At 40.2% G+C, this 20,767-nt stretch overlaps 1 protein-coding gene and 1 long non-coding RNA gene across 6 annotated transcripts in view; one reads left to right on the forward strand and one right to left on the reverse strand.

The window, feature by feature from the left end:
- Positions 1-4,498: 4,498 nt before the first annotated feature.
- il1rapl2 (interleukin 1 receptor accessory protein-like 2) overlaps positions 4,499-20,767 on the reverse strand; it is a 566,284-nt gene continuing 550,015 nt past the window's right edge. For 2 of the 5 annotated variants that reach the window (XM_074647724.1, XM_074647723.1), the window contains exons 13-20: positions 13,881-14,026; positions 13,692-13,769; positions 13,314-13,430; positions 10,816-10,938; positions 7,702-7,719; positions 7,313-7,552; positions 7,121-7,151; positions 4,499-6,855 (exon numbers count right to left, since the gene is read on the reverse strand). In XM_074647724.1, the coding sequence (XP_074503825.1) occupies positions 6,767-6,855; positions 7,121-7,151; positions 7,313-7,552; positions 7,702-7,719; positions 10,816-10,938; positions 13,314-13,430; positions 13,692-13,769; positions 13,881-14,026 (842 nt within the window). In that variant the 3' untranslated portion in view covers positions 4,499-6,766. The remainder of the gene's footprint in view (positions 6,856-7,120; positions 7,152-7,312; positions 7,553-7,701; positions 7,720-10,815; positions 10,939-13,313; positions 13,431-13,691; positions 13,770-13,880; positions 14,027-20,767) is intronic. The other 3 variants (XM_074647727.1, XM_074647726.1, XM_074647725.1) reach the window with 2 other exon arrangements.
- On the forward strand, positions 7,726-14,027 carry LOC141774915 (uncharacterized). Its single transcript, XR_012595514.1, has 2 exons — positions 7,726-9,110; positions 13,895-14,027. It is a non-coding gene; the product is annotated as an uncharacterized LOC141774915 (long non-coding RNA).

Genomic DNA, 20,767 nt, shown 5'->3' on the forward strand with positions numbered 1-20,767 from the left:
TTAAAGAGAGAAAAACCCACAATGGTCACTGAAATAACTTGAAACTGACAAAAGTAATAATAAATAAAAATTCACTGAAAATTAACTAATGAAAATCAGATATTGTTTTTGAATTATGGTTCAGCAGAATCATTTAAAAAAACAAACTAATGAAACTGGCCTATACAAAAATGATGGTAGCCCTAGAAAAGATGTAAAATAATGTGACCATAGGGACATATTAAACTAAGGTGTGTCCTGTAATTAGCATCACAGGTATCTTCAAACTTGTAATCAGTCAGTCTGCCTATTTAAAGGGTGAAAAGTAGTCACTGTGCTGTTTGGCATCATGGTGTGTACCACACTGAACATGGACCACAGAAAGCTAAGGAGAGAGTTGTCTCAGGAGATCAGAAAGAACATTATAGACCTTCATGTTAAAGGTAAAGGCTATAAGACCATCTCCAAGCAGCTTGACGTTCCTGTGACTACAGCTGCACATATTATTCAGAAGTTTAAGGTCCATGGGACTGTAGCCTACCTCCCTGGACGTGGCCGCAAGGGGAAAATTGATGACATATTGAAGAGACGGATAATACGAATGGTAACCAAAGAGCCCAGAACAACTTCCAAAGAGATTAGAGGTGAACTCCAAGGTCAAGGTACATCAGTGTCAGATCGACACAAGTTTTTGTATAGGCCAGTTTCATTAGTTTGTTTTTTTAAATGATTCTGCTGAACCATAATTCAAAAACAATATCTGATTTGCATTAGTTAATTTTCAGTGAATTTTTATTTATTATTACTTTTGTCAGTTTCAAGTTATTTCAGTGACCATTGTGGGTTTTTCTCTCTTTAACGGAACGTTACCAACAACTTTGCCTACGTCTGTATTTGAAGAGAGTGTGGGTAACAAAACCTTCTGAAGCCTCTATGCAACATCCATCTAATCTACAGTGTATGAGGGACTTCCTGTTCTGCTGGTTATTTATTTCTCTTGCTACAGACATATTACAGACTACTGGGACATTTTTTTTGCAAACTTGTGTTTGTTGATTATTTCTCTGTTGTTACAATGCTAATGGTCATTGTATTTTACATAGTTGGAAAGCCTGTTTATTTACCTTCACAATGATGTCCAACTTGTAAGGATCATGCATTTGTGGGATGAGCAGCACAGCTGATTATGTGGGTAGCGCCCAAGTAAAATTTGCCAAAATGCTCTGCCAATGGTAAACAGTGTATTCTCCTGTTGACAAGAAGTAAACATGGACCCAAACTGTTGCCAGGCAACGCAATTCCGTTGAAATTCCGTTGAAATGCACTAAAACGGAGCGTTTCAGACAGAGGGTAAATACAGGTATATTCAATCAGACAGTATGAGGAAAATAAAGGTTTTTCTTGAACATTGCAGCATGTAAACATGTTCTAGTAGAAACACAAAATACAAGTATGAACCTGAAAATGAGCATGATATGGGACCCTTAAAATTAGAATCCCTACTCCACACAGCTCTCAACATGGCGATGCCTGAGCCAGTGGCTTGTAGCAAACGGTGCTTATAGCAATAACAATGCAAACAATGGCAACAATGCTGACAGAGCTAACAGTGTTAAATTGGGGGGAAACCGGAGGATGGGCGTTACGTTTTCGCAACAACGCCAGAAGCATGCAAACGCAGCCGGCCTGGCTACTTAAACAAGGCACGGAGAAACTCGGATTACGACACACAGAGGGAGAGCAACTTCATTATCTGCTCAGGTAGACATTACTCCTCTATATATCTAATATGTTTACATAGCAAATTTGCTGCTATATTATTGATGTGAATGTCGTATAAAGAACCTTTAACATAATCCAGGCAGCAATTACATTTCCCTGATAAAATGTAATTGGCAAAACAAATGAGTACATCATTTCTAGAAGACAAGGTGTCTGTATTGTTTAACTCATCAAAATAGGCCAGCTTGAAAAGACAGTGTCTTATCCAGTTATAGTGTGGGCAAATCAATCATTCTCACCATGTGGCTAAGCTACAACTCAATGAAAGAAAATAACAGGTAAGAAAACAGTGGAATGCACCTTAGTTATGGTCTTCCTGTCATTATATGTCTTCATACAGCCACGATTGGAGGTAAGCATGGGTCACCCTCAAGTACCCACTTTGGACACAACAAATGCAATTTCAGGAGGTGCATCCAGGTGTAACAGACTCCAGATCCATGGTTGACCTCGTCATATAGGCCCCAAAACTGCAAGTCTATACCCGTCAATGCAATTTTTTCCATTTTATATCCAAACATATTCTCTGGGCAGTATTTACCTTGTTGGCAGTATGTAACATATTGCATGAGATGAGTATTGAACAAAGTACAGCACCTGTCAGGGTACAATACTCTGAATGCGCACATTGTTCTGTGTATTTATTGTGCTACTACTGTGTATTTTGCAGGGCCAGACTGCCAACCATACTGTCCTCATTTACAGTATTCTGAGCCCAACCTTTACGATCGCCACTTTGCAGTTTATGATCAACCGAAACTGCTGATGGCTTTGAAAATTCAGCTGAAAGGAAACTGATCAACCACAAGGTACATTTACTGTATGTGGGAATGCACAGGACAAGCACCACATCTGTGAGACCTGCCGTGATGAACTTTTGAACTCTTGGCACAGTTTCTACTTCCTGAAATGCTCTTTTATGTCTCGCAGTACGTGACTCCAACAGATGGAGGTTTACATACGTTTTTTTTTCTCTTGAATTGGAGCCACTATCTTACTGAGCTCTCTCAGCGCCATGTTTCTATATTTTTTATTTATAATAATTTGGAAAGACATAATTTTTCATTTAAATTAAGTTTGATAAAGCATGGTATAAGGAATACATAATTACTTGGAGCTCTTAATGCCGTGTGGGCCACAAGGCCACAATTGTTTAAGGTTTACAATAACTTAAATCCATAACTACTTAAAAATCAGTCAAATATTTCAGAAGTAATTATAAAAGTTTTTACCCAACCAAACATTCTGTACCATAAAGCAATTCATATTTTGCAGAATATGTTTTTGCATTAACACCTCCTGGGCACATTGAAATAGGCATTTTATAACTGTTTTAGACTGCCATCTACAATTATGTAATAACGTTGCATGTGATAAAATATATTACTGAAATTAGTAAGCATGAAAGCAGGAAAGGATTAAAGAAGTGGTCAGAGGTTTGCACAATGCTTATTGTTTCAACATAGAGTGAGACAGGCTTTGACTCACCAAGCATGCAAAGTCATTTTTGTTGTTTTCAAATTGAAATGTTATCCTTTTACTTTGTTATAGTTATCTATAGTGGATATTTGCATAAAAACACAAAATTCAAATGATTAAGAAATAAATGATTGTATTTTTAATTGATCAAACAAATGTAAGTAAGATGGAGCTCAGAAATGGAGGACTAACTTGTTGATTAGTGGCAACAACATAAGTGTTTATTCAACATGTCTCCACGACTTCTTCCATCCATCCTTCATGAATTTTCAGTACAAAGTAGTGCAAAAACTAATATCGCTAATTCTTCTTGCCCGTCGTCCGCCATGTTTGTTTACACTAAAGTCACGTTTGATCGTGAGAGATTTTTCGAGATTTCCGTTTTTTTGTTTTTTTTGGGTTGGGACTCTTGTTGATCATGAATGGAATCTGTTCGTGTGTGGTCGGCTGTTTTGGCCAAATCGTTGCTCACTGCACACTATTGGAACAAAAGTGTTACATTTAACAGAACATGTCGTTATGTGTGGGGTCTCCCACATTTTCAACATCTGTTAAGATTTGAAAAATCTTCTGGTGTGGGCCACTCTGACGCTGGCAGCGGGGGTAGTCACAGAGCCAAATCAATAACTGTGTAAAGGGACAGCCGGCATGGCGGGACTACACGCACACACACACACACACACACACACACACACACACACACACACACACACACACACACACACACACACACACACTAGACGCCGTCAGGCTACACACTGGACAGAGTTTATAACTGCAAACACTGATTTGGTTTACGGACATGCCTTGTGTTAAAGCCTACATTTGAAATATCTTTAATTGGTTTATATTCACTGCAGCCATTGGCAATCCCAGCTCAACATAGCTCAAATCCTATTCAACTCTTTGTACCTCAGTTCAGCTCAGATTAGCCCAGCAGAGTGTGAAACTAGTGTTAGTGCGTTAAAAGCCTCAGTCTTTTTCCCCTAATCTGAACAGAAGGTTTTACAATGCCACTAGTAAGACCAGCAGAATTATTAGGAATCCAAAGTGACTGTGGGAGAAGAGGAAGTGGGCTGGGAGTCAGAGTGGGAGGAGCAGGGCGCAGGAGGATGACAGTTGGAAGAAAGTTTGAGGAAACAGCTTGCAGAGAGTCTGATTGAGTAAGAAACAAAATGAAGGTGAAGTGGGGAAGGGGTTAGTAGTAGTAGAAGAAAGAAGAAATAACAATTGCATCAGACGACAGACATCCAAGATGTATAAAACAACTCATGTAATTTTTATTTGCTCTCAGTTAAATTATTTCAACCAATATATCCAAAGAATAGTCAAAGAAATGAGCAGAAATCAAAAGACAACCACTATACGGTATATTGCCATCGAATATAACAACTCAAATAATTAATTATTGTATCAAACAATCTCAAATATCCAGAATTCATTGGTTCTAATAAGACAATGACAGTACCTTTGTGTAAATTCAAAACATTATTCACTTTGCTTAAATATTATGGTAATAATCTTGGTTTCTTAAAGCTCACAAAGAAGAATGTGGTCTGGTTCAGCTTGGAGTCCAACTCTGTATGCAGTGAAGCCCCCTTTGGTAGTGGTCTCCATTCCAGAGTGACAGGTTCAAAATATCAGTCCGTTAGCAGGGTTGTACTGCCGTGAGCATCCATCCATCCATCCACCCATCCATCCACCCATCCACCCATCCATGCATGAATGGATCCATCCATCCATCCATCCAACCAAGCCATCCACCCACCCACCCACCCATCCATCCATCCATCCATCCATCCAACCAAGCCACCCACCCACCCACCCATCCATCCATCCATCCATCCATCCATCCATCCATCCACCCATGCATCCATCCATCCATCCATCCATCCATCTATCCATCCATCTATCCATCCATCCATTGATGAAAAGAGGAACAGAATGAAAGCAAAAAGAGGCTCTGGGTCTCACACAAAATGCGGGAGTTATAACTCCCACAAATAACAGAAATCATAAGGAACAAATCACTGTCATGTAATAGGTCTATGCATAAGTTATGGAAGCTGTACAGAGATTATTGTAACAAACATTAAAAACAAACACTGGTTAAAATGCTCACCAACCTTCTAAAAGGTTAAAATTCTTAAATAAAACCAAAGAAAATCGACATGTTTTTGGAGGGAGGCCTCCTTTTTTCCCTTTATCAGTTTTTATCATTACTTTATGGCCTGACAGAAAACAAATATCAACAAAATAAGTTTATTCTCCTCCATATTAAAAGAGGCTGCGAGAAATGATTGTGTCATTTACTCTTTTATCTATATTTATTTGATTATTTTTTTTTTTATCTAAATGGGTGGTCATGCAAATAGAAAAAGCCAAGTCCTTTATGCTATAGCTTGGTGGTAAAAGTTGGTAGGTCACCTCTTGGCCAGTTCACCTCTTGATGACTTGACTAGTTGCTGATTACTGGGTTACAAGGTGAGCTGGCTGGTTTGAAGTCTCTTGGTGCCTTTTATCTCCAGACGTAACTAGCCTTTTAGTTAGCTAGTCTAACAACTAGCTATGTTTCCATGTACGCCAGCTAACTGTGCTTTCTCAGTAATTAAGTTTAGCAACGGCTTCACTTCTTATCTTGATATTCTTGCTGGAATCCATTTCTTTTAAGTCAACCATTTTAGCTTTTAAGAACCAAACCAGGTAGCTAGCAAGCTAGCTAGCTAGCTAGCTGGCCAGGAATTGTATTCCAAGAGGTTGACTTGTTGTTTTAAGGTGGACTGGTATTCCAAAATCATTGCTTGAAGTCTGCCTTGTTTACTGACAGGCCACCTAGTCAACAGGTAGACGGAAAGGTAAAAGATCGACTGGCGTTCCCGAGATTGCGCTACTTTTGTTTTTTAGTCCACCGATATTTCCAAGTAGTTAAGCAGCTGACAAATCAACTTGTATTCCGGGTACACAGCTGGTGTGTGAGCAGACGGCAATTCAAGATACTTGCTTCTTTTTGTGCTCCGCGGTCCAACTCGGTAGACAAATGGCGCACTCCTGTTTTTGGATACTTGTTGTTTGAGTATCCTGGACCTTTTCATTGACTTTTCCAGTTCATTATTCCACAAGTCCATAACTGTCTACAAACTCCACTTCCCAATGGTCATGGCTACACAGTTTACACACCAGTTCGTATCAGTCTGTACCCGGTTGGTATTTCCAAAACCAGCGTACAATCGGTTTTATAGTCTGAATCTGTCTGTATGTAAGCAGTCTGCAGCCAGTGTATTCAGCTATTGTGAATCCAAGGCTTATACAGTCTTTAAGCAGTCCTTAAAGCGGGATGAATTGTCCCGGTACCAGCCTGCGGGCAGTCCCCAAGCAGTACCTCCTGAAAACCAAGGCTGTACACAGTCCAAAAACCCAATGAAAGCCAGTCGACCAACCAGTCCACCCCATTTCCAAAGCCAGTGTAAAAGCAGTACGTAAACAGGCCTGTAATCCAGTACCAGTTGAGCAGTCCCTCTACCAGATGTCAGAGCTTAGTTCTCTGCTGGTGAGCGGTACAAAGGTGCTGTTCAGGTGGAGTTCTGGCTTCTTCCCAAGCGTACTGCTCTGAGGCACCTGGGGAAAAACACAGCACAACGGTGATCAGCAGGAATCTCCACCAAACCACAACTCCTAGCAAAAATCTACCATTAAAACCAGGGGCTGCATTCTACAGTATACACAGTAATATCGCATGCCAATGGTGCACCATGCCTCGTATACTGTATGACAACTATACTGCATATGACAGCTATTTCCCAGTCTGTTAAAAAAGAAATACATATTTTAGGTTAGATAATATGGAAGTTTTCTTTCTACATTTTCTTTTATCCAAACAGACCTCTTGTTCCCCAGTGAACTGCTCTGAACCCCTGGGGAGAAAAGAGGGGTTTTATTTTTAATGTGGTAAAACTCGGAGTACATGCACATAAACAACAGCAAGGAAATCCAATAAAAGGATACACTGTGTAGATGTTGGATGCTAGAAACTATCTAGCAAAAAAACAATACGTGTTCCTGTCTTTTCTCCCACCTGTCCATTCAGCAGCGTCATAGGGATGTTGCAATAGACGTGACGCCCCCCGGGGCCAAGAGTGGAGAACTGCACGGTGGAAGGGGGTGGGAGGGGAGGCGACAGAGAGGAAGGCTGTGGGGGGAGCTGGAACTCGTAGCTGCGGCAGAAATGCCTCATTTGGGCTGCTGTGGCAGTGTGACCGCCTCCCAGCGGCAATGTCATCTGGTTGTAGTCGGGGATCTCTGTCGCCAGGGCAACCTGTAGGGAGATAACATGATTTATCACCTGAAGTAGTATTCCAAGTATTTCCAACACTTAAATTTCTGGGTGAACTGTGAAAACACAAAACGACAAAAACATGAACTCTGTAAAGTGTTATGTTAAAATGAATGAAGCTGGGTCTTCACCTCTTCATCAGCAAAGACCTAAAGTGAAGAAAAGACAGTCTCATCTTTGGATCCAGTCAGATAGAAATAGAGGCTAATTTCAACTACCACTTAATCTCCACAATCCAATCTGAATAATTGAAATGTTTGGTGAGACAGTGGTGGAAATCTAGGCAGTGCAGCCAGTGTAGCTGCACTAGGACCTGTTGTCTGATGGGGCCCATACGTGGGCCATCATGGGAATCATGTGGACAGTGTACTCATGTACGGAGGCACATAATTGGTCCAGTCTCTTTAAAATACAGTCTTTAAGGCCGGATCCATTCTTCCTCTGTTTGTGTTAGACATACAATTTAAAGTTTTACATACAGTACGCTGCACTGGTCTAAACAAAAGCTACACAAAATATTCCCAAATACTGATGCCAGCATCACTGACACACATGTTCTGGAGCGGTCACAGTGTGTTGAATGATTGGAGAAGTATTTTTCAAACTTTGTCTAAGGTATTGAATAGAAAATTTGATTTAGACCCTCTAAGGGCTGATTTTGGTGTTGTAGATCCTAAGGAGCCCCTACTCATTCAAACGGGATGAGAGAAGAGATGATGCATTTAGATTTAGAGAAAATACAATTCTCATTAAAAAGACAGGAGGGTTAAGCTCTACAAAACATGGTCACCTTTTATAAATGACTTTAGCCGGACCACAAACTGAAACATTAACAAATATAAATAACAAATAACACCATCTTCATTACCAGTTTCCCACTTACTCTTTAGTCACACTCGATTATGGAAACAGAATTCGTACTGACTCCCTCTGCAGATACACCAATTGGTTTGCTATATATATATATATATATATTAGGGATGTCATGATACAAGAAATCTAGTAGTCGATACCAATACCAGTGAATTTCCATGATTCTCGATACCCAATTCGATACCACGGTACAAAAAAACCCAAACAACAATAAATCCCCTGTACTGTAATTCAACACGCACTCTTTTATTAAAAACATTTGAACATCACAAAAAACAGAGGCATGTAGCCTTTAAGTGATAAATAAAAGGAATTGACCCATTTCGTTCATTTTGGCGTATCAGTGGCATGTTATCAATCGATAGTCAGACGACGGACGCTACATACTGACCATGAACGCATCTGGTCCATCAGCTCAGAGTAGCAGGTATCACACGGGATGAGAGAGTTGACAGACCGAGAAATGGTGGAGGATTTGTTGTCAAAGCGAAAAACAAACGCACCTATTTGGCAATATTTCCCGTTTAATCCCAACGCTATAAGGGAACCATAACGTTAATGAGATAATCGCAGCGAGGTGGATGGAGCCGTCACAGCCGGTGTGCACGGAGCAGCGGCGCCAGGTAGTCCACCGCAGCGGAGAGGCCAGACACACCGCCACCCGACGGTAAAGATCTGAGTCAGCGCTCTGCACATGTTGACCGTCATCTTTTCTTGTAAAATGTCCGGTGTAATCGGTAACACCGGTGTTGTCACAAGTTAATTAACCGGTGGGAAAATGTTCCTCACCGTCACATCCCTAACAACGACCATTACAGGCATCGTACGGTACCTTCAGTACTGTAGAAAAAGAGTACCGTCACCTTTTTAGAATTTAGGCATCGACAAAGTATCGGTTCTCGTGAGATCCCTAATATATAAAGATACATACAGATATATACAGTCTTCTGTGAACTGTATTTTTGTATGATATGACGGATTGTTTATTACAAATTTATAATTATAATTCTTATGCTTTGTATGACCTCTCATGTGGAGAATTGTATTTTACAAGTTTCAGTTGTTAAAAGCACAATAAAAACATTGATGAAAAAAAAGTAGTCTTTAAAAGCACTTTCAAATAGGCTAATGGGATCATTGTTACCATTACGTCTTGAATTACATGCCGTTAGCCTGCAAAAATGCCACTACATTCTCTAATGCCTGGATCAGACTACAGGATATCTTTGTCTTTGACGATGGTCACCATGTCAGATCTAATGATCACAGCGCCATAAACTCTTGCAGTGTCTTGGTCGGGTGACCGGCAAGACTACACGTATGACCACGACCAATCATGGCACGCCGTATTCCGCGATCACACGTGAGTTCAGACGTCATCGGGGAGGCGGTTGAAGCAACTGTCGATCATGGCGACAGAAGCGTTGCGTGTGATGCTGGTGGTCTTGTGTTGCGAAAAGAAAAAGAAAAGAAAGAAAAAAGCGGTTGTGGATGTTCTCCTGGGTGGCTCAGAGAGGACAGTACCGGCTGTCCATACTTCAGTCAGTTTGGTTGTCCCACCTGACAGCAGCAAACTCAGCATCCCTCCTCCTTTTCTCCATGTTTGTTTATTACCAAGTGACCTGACTGCGACTGCGCGCTGGAGAGAGCACCTGATTGGTCAACGCAAAGGAACACGTCGTTGGAGATGTCACACTAGGCGCGTTGAGACGAAAAATTCTGACAGGCTAGACTTTTCCTCGGGGTCTCGTGGGGCCGGTTGTCGTGTACTATGACACACCACACGAGATAAGAGGATCGATTTTCACACTCGACACTCATTTATCGTTCCCGATCCCCTACGACGGCGTGTCAGGCTATAATCGGGCTGAACCGGGCTGTAGTCTGAACCGGGCTGTAGTCTGAACCGGGCTGTAGTCTGAACCGGGCATTATCTATTCATTTTCAGATACACAGTAGGTGAGTAGGCTACTTTTGGAGGGGTGGGGGTGTTTTTCAGATTGGCCGCCAACCTGTGATAACTCACCTGCGGCACACACCACGGGGAAACATCTTTAAAGCAAACAACAAAAAATGCTCTACTATGTTCTACAGCTTCTAAAGGGGTTATTAACAATATTACAGTAGGTGATGTAAATGTGTCTGATCCCATGTCCTTGAATGTTCTGTGAAAGCCTGACCTGTCGAATCTAAGATCTGTATGTAATACTCTGTTTGTGGGCGTGTGCATCTGTATGTGTGTTTGCATGACTGTGCACACATTTGGCACGTAAACAATCTTGCACCGTCATTACTACCTGACACCACTGGTTCTTAGAAACACCAAGCCTAAGTAACAACATCAGTTTGAAGATACACATGCAACAGCTGACCTGATGATGTCCATGGCGACTCTCATTTGGGGGCGCCAAGGAGGCGGAGGTGGTTGTCATGGCAATGGTGGAGACGGTGGTCTGTAGGTCACCAAAGAGGCCCTGTTCACCAGAGTCCATCACCTGTTACCATAGAAACACACTGAATATACATTTTGCTGTGTACATTGATACAAATGCTCGAGTAGTCAAGGAGATTTTATCTTAATGTAGAAATGACCTTAGTGATAGGAAACGTAGTGGAATACATGCGTACATTTGATAAAATATAAAACTTATAATATTTCATGTTTTTCTCATTGACAATAAATCTGATGAAAAGACAAAAAAAATAATAATAATTAAAGGTGGAGTCAGCAATTCTGGAGAAAGATTGTTGATACGCAACACCCAAAAAATACCCCCCACCTCCAGATTTACCGTCCCTCCGCTCCCACTGCCTTTCTAATTATACATCCATGGTCTCTCTCCTGTTCTGTGCATGAGCATGAAAGCCCCCCTGTTGCTGATTGGCTGGAATAGTGTCGTGTGGCTCGGTCCGAACCACTTTGCGTGTTTCCCACTGTAGACAGAGAGCATCCGATGCGCGATGCGGCGAGATAGTTGGACGCTCGCATCCAGTTAGGACACGGTGTTAGTTTATAACCTGTTTTTGTGGACATAACAGCATGTGTATGCGTGCGTGCGCGCCTGTGCGCATAAATGACAGTATGTATACACCTCTCTGTCAGTTTATTTCTTTCATGAAACATGATCATGTTAAATATACACTGAATACAGGCTGATTGTCCGTCCGTCCCTAATTCTCTGGCGCCGACCCTGAGTGTGTCTTATGGCACACCTCATATCATACAGGTCATATTATGTGTATAGTGTGTGTATAGACTAGGGCTGTCAATAGAACCAAATATTTATTAATGATTAATCGCATGATTGTCCATAGTTAATCGCGATTAATCGCAAATTAATTGCACTTAGAACCCATTTTCATTCACATATCTGGAGGTCAGAGGTCAAGAGACCCCTTTGAAAGTGGCCATGCCAGTTTTTCCCTCGCTAAAATTTAGCCTCCTTCGTGACAAGCTAGTATGACATGGTCGGTACCGATGGGTTCAGATTTAGTTCCTTATGATGCCAGTATCTTCACTCTACCTTTTAAAACTGAGTCCGCAACAACCTAAAGACCGCAAGTTGCGGTAATGCGTTAAAGAAATTAGGGGCATTAAAATGAATTTGCATTGATGTGTTATTATTGCGTTAACTTTGACAGCCCTAGTATAGACAAGAACTCTGAGAATGATATGATTGCTGGCTAAGCCAGAGGTTTAGAAAATACAAAAAGGATGAAATCATAGCCTATGTGTGTTTACTTTGCTAAAGTTCACTTTGTTGCATTTATGTATTTAGTTCATTTTCGGTTAACACTGTCCATGTTCCAGTGAAATAGGGCAGTTAAACAAAAGTTACATGGATTCAGGCAGTCCATAAAATGTCATCCTCCAAGGTTTTTGGTGGTGGTGAGGGGTCAAAACACAGCTGACTGCCGTTCAGCATATGTTGCTGAGCATGACGGATGACTTGAATTCTTTGGAGTTCTTGTGCAATGTCTCAAGAAGTTAGGAAATGTGTCACTTGGCCCATAAATTGAAGAAGCACTTTACCTCTTTGGAGTTCTTGTGCAATGTCTCAAGAAGTTAGGAAATGTGTCACTTGGCCCATAAATTGAAGAAGCACTTTACCTCTTCTTGGCTACATTGTGTTATGCCAGGTTCTCCAAGCATGAATAACTGCAGACTATCCACTTAAACCTCACAAAGCCCTGAAAGTTGGGCTTGTGTTATGTGTGGTGTTTGTAAGTTACAATCTCAACTGGTCTAATGAACCAAACTGAAGGAGTAAACATGACAACGTTTGACTGAAGGACACTAAGATGATACTATCCCATCTGCTCCAGTTCTATAGTTCACTCTATATTTGTTTCTCAGTGATTATTCTCCAGTGCCAAACAGCAGGAGAACATCTCTTTGCTAATCAGGGCATACACCACCTGAGGTGTTAACACATGGTAAACATGTACACATTTTTCCCCATTGTGATTCCAATTTTCATATATTACCTGTATTTAGCAGACATTTCAAAGGCCATCTGTTTGTTGTGAGCGTGAGTGCCCCGGGGGAGCATACGTAAATGTGCAGACTAAATTTCCACAGTGGCTTATTTTCTCAGCTCCTGGACATGCCATGGAGATAGTGCCTTTACATCTGTAGCTATGCACTGTATGTGTGGTCCGTGAGTAGAAGGAAACAGGATATCAGTGCATAATCTTTAAGACGTGCAAATTCAACTGTTTTTTCAAACTATTTTATATTTATGGCGACACGTTCTCAAGCCCAACTCATTAAATACCAACGCCTGGTCAGTGTCCCTACGCTTCAAACTATGATGCTCGGTACATGATTGTGGAAATTTGTGGAAGACTTTTGTTAATGGCAGTGTACCTGGCGTCTGGACAACGTCTCTCTGCGTTTAGCAGGCATATCGTAGACCACCTGTTTCCAAAACTTAGATTGCAGCTCATTGCTCTTAGGACCCCTCCACTTGATGATGGATAAAACCTGAGGAGAGGAGAGGAGAGGAGAGGAGAGGGGAGGGGAGGGGAGGGGAGGGGAGAGGAGAGGAGAGGAGAGGAGAGGAGAGGAGAGGAGAGGAGAGGAGAGGAGAGGAGAGGAGAGGAGAGGAGAGGAGAGGAGAGGGGAGAGGAGAGGAGAGGGAAATCATTTAGTTGTCTTATTGCTGCTAGTCTCCTGGTGTCTAATGACACCCTTCATATCACACCCTTCTTCTCTCCCTCTATCCATCCCTTTCTCTCTGTATACCTTGATTGTATGTTTCAGTGCTTCCACCTCTTGGTAGTTAATGACATTCTTCAGGTCTGCACACTCTATCATGATCACCTGGACACACAGAAACACAGGTAGAGGTGTTTAAGAAGGAAGAACAGAGCAACTCTCCGTACTTTGCAAAGTACTTCAAACATGTAATACTGTTTACTTCTTCAGTCCTACCTTGATCTCCCCAGTAACCAGCATGGAGTGGAGGCGCGTCTCTATCTGGAAGATGCTCCACCCTCTTTTGGCAACGAACTCTGGTGTCAAAACGATGATCAAACGTCTGCTCTGCTCCACGCTACGAGCCAAGTCTTCAATGTAGGCTGGGATAGAGACACGGAGACAAAGTTAGAGCTGAATAGAGCAAGAAGAGAGTTAGAGGAGGACGTCATTTAGAATGATGTGACGATCAGAATATGGTCGGTGTCTTGCAATTTACTTGTTAGAAATAAATATAAAATAAAGGAAACAGTTCCAACCAAATCTATGGAAAGTGAATGTGTTCCCATTATTTTTTTTTTTGTCTTTGATTTTTGTTCTTTACACATAGCTGATAAAACAGGATTTACACATAAAGGAATGGTTTAAAATTTGGGGAAATATGTATAAATATTGTTATGCGCTTGACATGAGAAGATTACGGAAGCCCTGAAAGGCAAGCGAGAACATTTTTTTTTCTGGTGATCCATTTCCGAAGTCAGATCTAAATTATTTTCTCTCCTGTGTTTATAACTTCAGAACAGGTGAAATTTTTTTTTGCCAGAATAATCTTTCTAAGTTTATTTTTTTCTTTGAAACAGGTGGAAAAGAAATCTCAGACATCTTTTTCTAGATTAATGTTTTTTACTGTGTGCATTTCTTTTTTTGTTTTTTTTCGACTGATTTTTCTAAGTTACTTTTTTTTCTTTGCCTCTTGGAAGGGCAAGGTGGAAAAAAAACTTTTTCCATGCACTCTAAACACAAGGTACGTATGGACTGTTTCAACGGCACTGCATTGCTAGACAACAGCTTAGAAAAATCTGTATAAATCTTTTTCCCCCCAATTGTTTTCATACAGTAAAAAGTAAAGTAAAATCTGCCTGAATTTCTTTTCCACCTGTTCTTAAGTTTGAAACACAGGAGAGAAAATAATTTAGATCAGAATTAGAAAATAGATCACCAGAAAAAAAAAGTGCTCTCTTGTCTTTCAGGGCTTCCGTAGAAGTTTTACATCAACGTCAAGTCGGTGTATTAAGCATGGAGCTGGAGTCAGAATGTGGTTAGCCTAGCTTAGCATAGAAGCTAAAGGGGCAAGAGCACGCCTGGCTCTGCCCAAACTGAAAAAAACACACCTACCAGCACCTCTAAAGCTGACTTCTAACACTCTGTCTCATTTGTTTCACTTGTACATACGGAGTAATGCACAAAAAACAAAAAGCAATTTGTGGATATAAACGGTATTGTGTGCTGTAACTATTTCCTGTCAAACAACAGCTGGTCACTATACAGCTTCCATAGGCATCATTACAGTAAAGCTACTACGTTTGGTATATGAATAAGACAATGTTGTTGCTAGTGGCTGCTTTCCTACACTGTGACACTACACGGTGACACTACACTGTGACACTACACGGTGTGGATGAAGCATTAAGGTTTTATATTTGACTAATTTAGCGGCTGGCTAGTTAGCTCGCTAGCTTGCTAATTCCATCATGCTTCCATCATGCCTGCTGACTATTGTTATGGTTATGGATAGGTAAGAGTGCTGTTAAGAAACTTACAGTTACACAATACAGTATAAACTCTTAGAAACATTTGTGAATTTGAGTTTAGATGCAAGGCTAGAATATGTGTATGCTAGCGATTAGCATCAGCGCTAGCTATGTGTATGCTAACGGCTAGTCTTCACTACTCTCTCCACAGTCTGCAGTCGGTTGGGGGTGGTTGGTTGTTTGGTGACGAAAGCTGCCTCCATATATGTCACCTGCCTCCAGATCAGCCCCTAGCAAAACAAAATAAAATTGCAATAGCCGAGTTTCAACCAGTAGAGGGCGGTCACTATGCATATTTATACCAACATGTAGAATTATTATTGACAAGCCAACTGCCACGGCCGCTATGTTCACACTTTTTTCTTTTTTTTTATTCTTTGCCATGGGAGCGCCGCATTTTTACACTATACTACAAACGGCAGCAGCGTGACGAGGTGCTGAGCGTCTATTCTTCGCTCAGCGCTGCACATACGGTGTTATTTTCTGGTCACAGAGAGTTGAGAAATGTTCAAATTTGGGTAAGACCAACCGTCACATCCTACATGTAGGTTACAAGTGCTGGATAACAACAACAATGGAGGAAAAATGAATACACATAGACTGACAGGTTTTATCCTCTCTACATGCTTCAGCCTTCCCTTCATCCAGAACAAGTACTCTACCTTGTGCCGACATTTTGATATTCCGTATCAGACGCATCCAGACACAACCAAAGTGTCTCAGCTGAAAAAAAAGCGGCGCCTCATTGCCCTTCTCTTCTGCATTTAACAATTAACAAGTATTTCATTAGTTTTAAAACTGTCATCTTTGTCAATTAAAAAGTAATAATATACCTAATAATAGCCTAACAATAAAAGGTATTTATATAGCACTAAAATCAGGGTAAATAAAGTCATTTGCAAAAAAACAAAAAACTCACAATAATACCACATATCGTGCTGTTGAAATTCCTTCACCGCGGTAGGCCTAGGGATATATGGTAATTCATGTTAAGTAGTACGCATTAGAGGTGCTTGTAGGTGTACTTTTGAGGAGCGCCAGGCTAACTTTTTAACCCTGTTTCCAGTCTTTATGCTAAGCTAGGCTGACAGCCTCCCATATGATAAAGCATGCAAAATGTTGAAGTATACCTTAAGCCATGCATCTGTTTCTCAAAAATAACATGAAAATAATAAGAGAGAAATAAATGTAAGTGAACATTAGTATATAGGGAAAACCTCCCTGTATAGTATCTGCCTTCTTTTTGCTGGCGGCATCCTTCCACTCATTTTGTTCATAAATGACTGGAATGACTGACAGGAGTTTACAGTAGAGTGACAGGAATGCTTGTGCCAGAGTTTTGACTCTGACAGCGCAGTGGAATCAGCTCTTAAATGGGGATCAGAGTTGTGCTGATACACCACCGTCAGCTTTTACTTCTAGAAATGGGCAGGTGATGAGATGTGTCTTCTCATCCTCACTGTGGTGCTGTTGCTTCACACCGAGCCCAGTGTAAAGTCATCTACTCAAACTGTCTCATTTCAGATGATTTGTTTGTGACGTTCTCAATGCTTTTTGGAACGTGCACCATTGAAATTGCTCATTATTTCTCAAATTTGTAGTTACCGAAAATGTGTTCTTTCAAAAAACAGATTGCCTCTCTTTGTATGTCTCTCTCCTTCTACCGTCTCTTCACTTGCTAACTAAATTAATGACAGAGACTTTCCGACAACACATTGCAATTTCACGCTCAATTTGAGGGGCACAAATAGTACAGAACATCCCAAATTTCAGTCCCTTTCTTTCTCTTCTCTGCTTTTCCATCTCTCTCTTTAGCTCTCTCTCCCTTTTCCTCACAGTTAACCCCTCCTCTCTCCCGCCCCTCACTTCCTCTTCCCGCTTTCTATTTTTGAGGATTATGTAAATCAATTAATAAAATAACACAAACCAACGACCCCGTCCCCACCTCGTTCTGTTCCCGTTGTTTATTTCTCGCTCTCGTTAATTTCGGAGGGCTAATGGAGTGGATAATTGAATGGTGTATTTTAGGTCGCATTGCCATGTTGCTCTGTCGATGGCTTTGGTGAGCACTGAAAAGGCACCTCGCTCCGTCTCTGTGATTCACTCATTAATTTTCACACTCCGTAACCTTTAGTTCACATGCAGCTTAGAGAAAGTGCGGTTATGTACGGTGGACATTTGTTTTTAGGATGTTTTCAGGGCACAGAGAGGAAGTCGTGTTTCTGGAGGACTTTCTCATCTGTTTTCAGGATGTGGTGTTGCGCGTGTTTTCGCCTTGAGTGTGTGTTGGAAGGAGGCATAATTTTGGCTAAGGGCGATTCATTATGAACCATATTTAAGTAAATTTATTTATGTATTTTCGGAGAAAATGTTAAATAGTGCAAAGAACACAGTTTGTTACTTTCCAGCCACATTATGAAGTGATTTTATTTTCATTCTTTGTTAGGAAGTTTTTTGAACATGCTGGAGTGTGGGTAATAAAATGCTAATGCACAGGGTATAATGGCTCAATATTTTATTTTAATGCATTAGTTTGATACTTCATTTGAAATAACCAGGTGCCTCGGGGACTACTGAATGTGTTTTATGATGTTTTTAAAGCAATGAGCAGGTATGTTGCATAATCAGTCTCCCGAAGTACATCATAGTCACATTGTCTAATAAATTTGGAAATGGAAATATCAAAGTAAAAACACAAACTCCTTTGTCGTCCATTTGTAACTGGACAAAAAATACCACAAATGGTAGACAGTAGGGCTGTCAATCGATTAAACTATTTAATCACGATTAATCACATGATTGTCCATAGTGAGTCGCGATTAATCACGATTGTCCATAGTTAATCGCGATTAATCACATGTGTGTACATAGTTAATCGCGATTAATCACATCATTGTCCATAGTTAATCGCGATTAATCACGTGATTGTCCATAGTTAATCGCGATTAATCACAGGTGTGTACATAGTTAATCGCGATTAATCACATGATTGTCCATAGTTAATCGCGATTAATCACATGATTGTCCATAGTTAATCGCGATTAATCACAGGTGTGTACATAGTTAATCGCGATTAATCACAAGATTGTCCAAAGTTAATCGCGATTAATCACATGATTGTCCATAGTTAATCGCGATTAATCACATGTGTACATAGTTAATCGCAATTAATCACATGATTGTCCATAGTTAATCGCGATTAATCACATCATTGTCCATAGTTAATCGCGATTAATCACGTGATTGTCCATAGTTAATCGCGATTAATCACATCATAGTCCATAGTTAATCGCAATTAATCACATGATTGACCATAGTTAATCGCGATTAATCACAGGTGTGTACATAGTTAATCGCGATTAATCACATGATTGTCCATAGTTAATCGCGATTAATCACAGGTGTGTACATAGTTAATCGCGATTAATCACATCATTGTCCATAGTTAATCGCGATTAATCACAAGATTGTCCAAAGTTAATCGCGATTAATCACATGATTGTCCATAGTTAATCGCGATTAATCACATGTGTGTACATAGTTAATCGCAATTAATCACATGATTGTCCATAGTTAATCACGATTAATCACATCATTGTCCATAGTTAATCGCGATTAATCACGTGATTGTCCATAGTTAATCGCGATTAATCACATCATAGTCCATAGTTAATCGCAATTAATCACATGATTGACCATAGTTAATCGCGATTAATCACAGGTGTGTACATAGTTAATCGCGATTAATCACATGATTGTCCATAGTTAATCGCGATTAATCACAGGTGTGTACATAGTTAATCGCGATTAATCACATCATTGTCCATAGTTAATCGCGATTAATCACAAGATTGTCCAAAGTTAATCGCGATTAATCACATGATTGTCCATAGTTAATTGCAATTAATCACATGATTGTCCATAGTTAATCACGATTAATCACATCATTGTCCATAGTTAATCGCGATTAATCACGTGATTGTCCATAGTTAATCGCGATTAATCACATCATAGTCCATAATTAATCGCAATTAATCACATGATTGTCCATAGTTAATCGCGATTAATCACGTGATTGTCCATAGTTAATCGCAATTAATCACGTTTGTCCATAGTTAATCACGATTAATCACATGATTGTCCATAGTTAATCGTGATTAATCACATGATTGTCCATAGTTAATCGCGATTAATCACATTATTGTCCATAGTTAATCGCGATTAATCACATGATTGTCCATAGTTAATCGCGATTAATCACATCATAGTCCATAGTTAATCGCAATTAATCCCATGATTGCACATTTTCCAAGTTCCATGACAAGAACTACTTATTAACTACTAATAAGGTTTAGGAAAAGATTGTGGTTTGGGTTAAAATAACACCAGAAGTGGCGTAACTTAATCGCAGAAATTCTGAGAGAAAAACTACTTACAGAAGGTTTAAGAAAAGATCGTGGTTCGGGTTCAAATAACTAGGGATGCACCTATCCGATACTCAGTATTGGTATCGGTCCAATACTGGCCAAAATCACTGGATCCGATAGTGGAAAGAAAAAAAAAGTATAAACCGATTTGATCAATTGGTCTAAACTATCATGGAAATGCTTAACTAAACTTTGAACGACATGACGTAAAGTGAGCAAACGTTTGTCACGTATGCAAAGTTCATCCATAAAGGTATTATTAACAGCTTAATTGTCTAATAGAGGGAAAAAGAAAGAACATGAAAGAGCGGTTTCGAGCCATCTCTAATAATAACACCGGAAGTGGCGTAACTTAAGTACGGAAGTTACGTGACAATAAATGAAAATAAATCAATATTGACTTCTGGTTCCACACGGGACACAAACAGCGATCTCCTGGGTCAGGGCTCAGCGACCTTTACTATCAAAAGAGCCATTTTAGGCAAAAAAAAAAAAGAAGAAAAGATTTGTCTGGAGCCGCAAAACATTATATAGCTTATACAGCTTACACACAGCTTATAGTTTAAATATATAGTATATACTGTAAGTCTAATGCAGTGAGGGCCAAAGTGCAAATGTACTACAGAGTATTAGGGCCACATTGAGCACATTTGGTCTAAATATTGTATAGTTGTGACATCACAAATGGACAGAAATCCTAATGGCTTGTTTCAAACGTACAATTTCTGAATACGGGCTGTGTGTATTTCTCCGTATATTGAGCATTTTGATAGTTTAATAGTATTTATATAGCACTTAAACCTGCTTTATAATGTAAAAGACCTGAGAATCTCACCTTTTACAATATGGGACCTTTAAGTGAAGGGGGGTGGGTAGACAGACAAGT

This window comes from Sebastes fasciatus, chromosome 10, assembly GCF_043250625.1.
Source record: "Sebastes fasciatus isolate fSebFas1 chromosome 10, fSebFas1.pri, whole genome shotgun sequence".
Classification (NCBI taxonomy): domain Eukaryota; kingdom Metazoa; phylum Chordata; class Actinopteri; order Perciformes; family Sebastidae; genus Sebastes; species Sebastes fasciatus.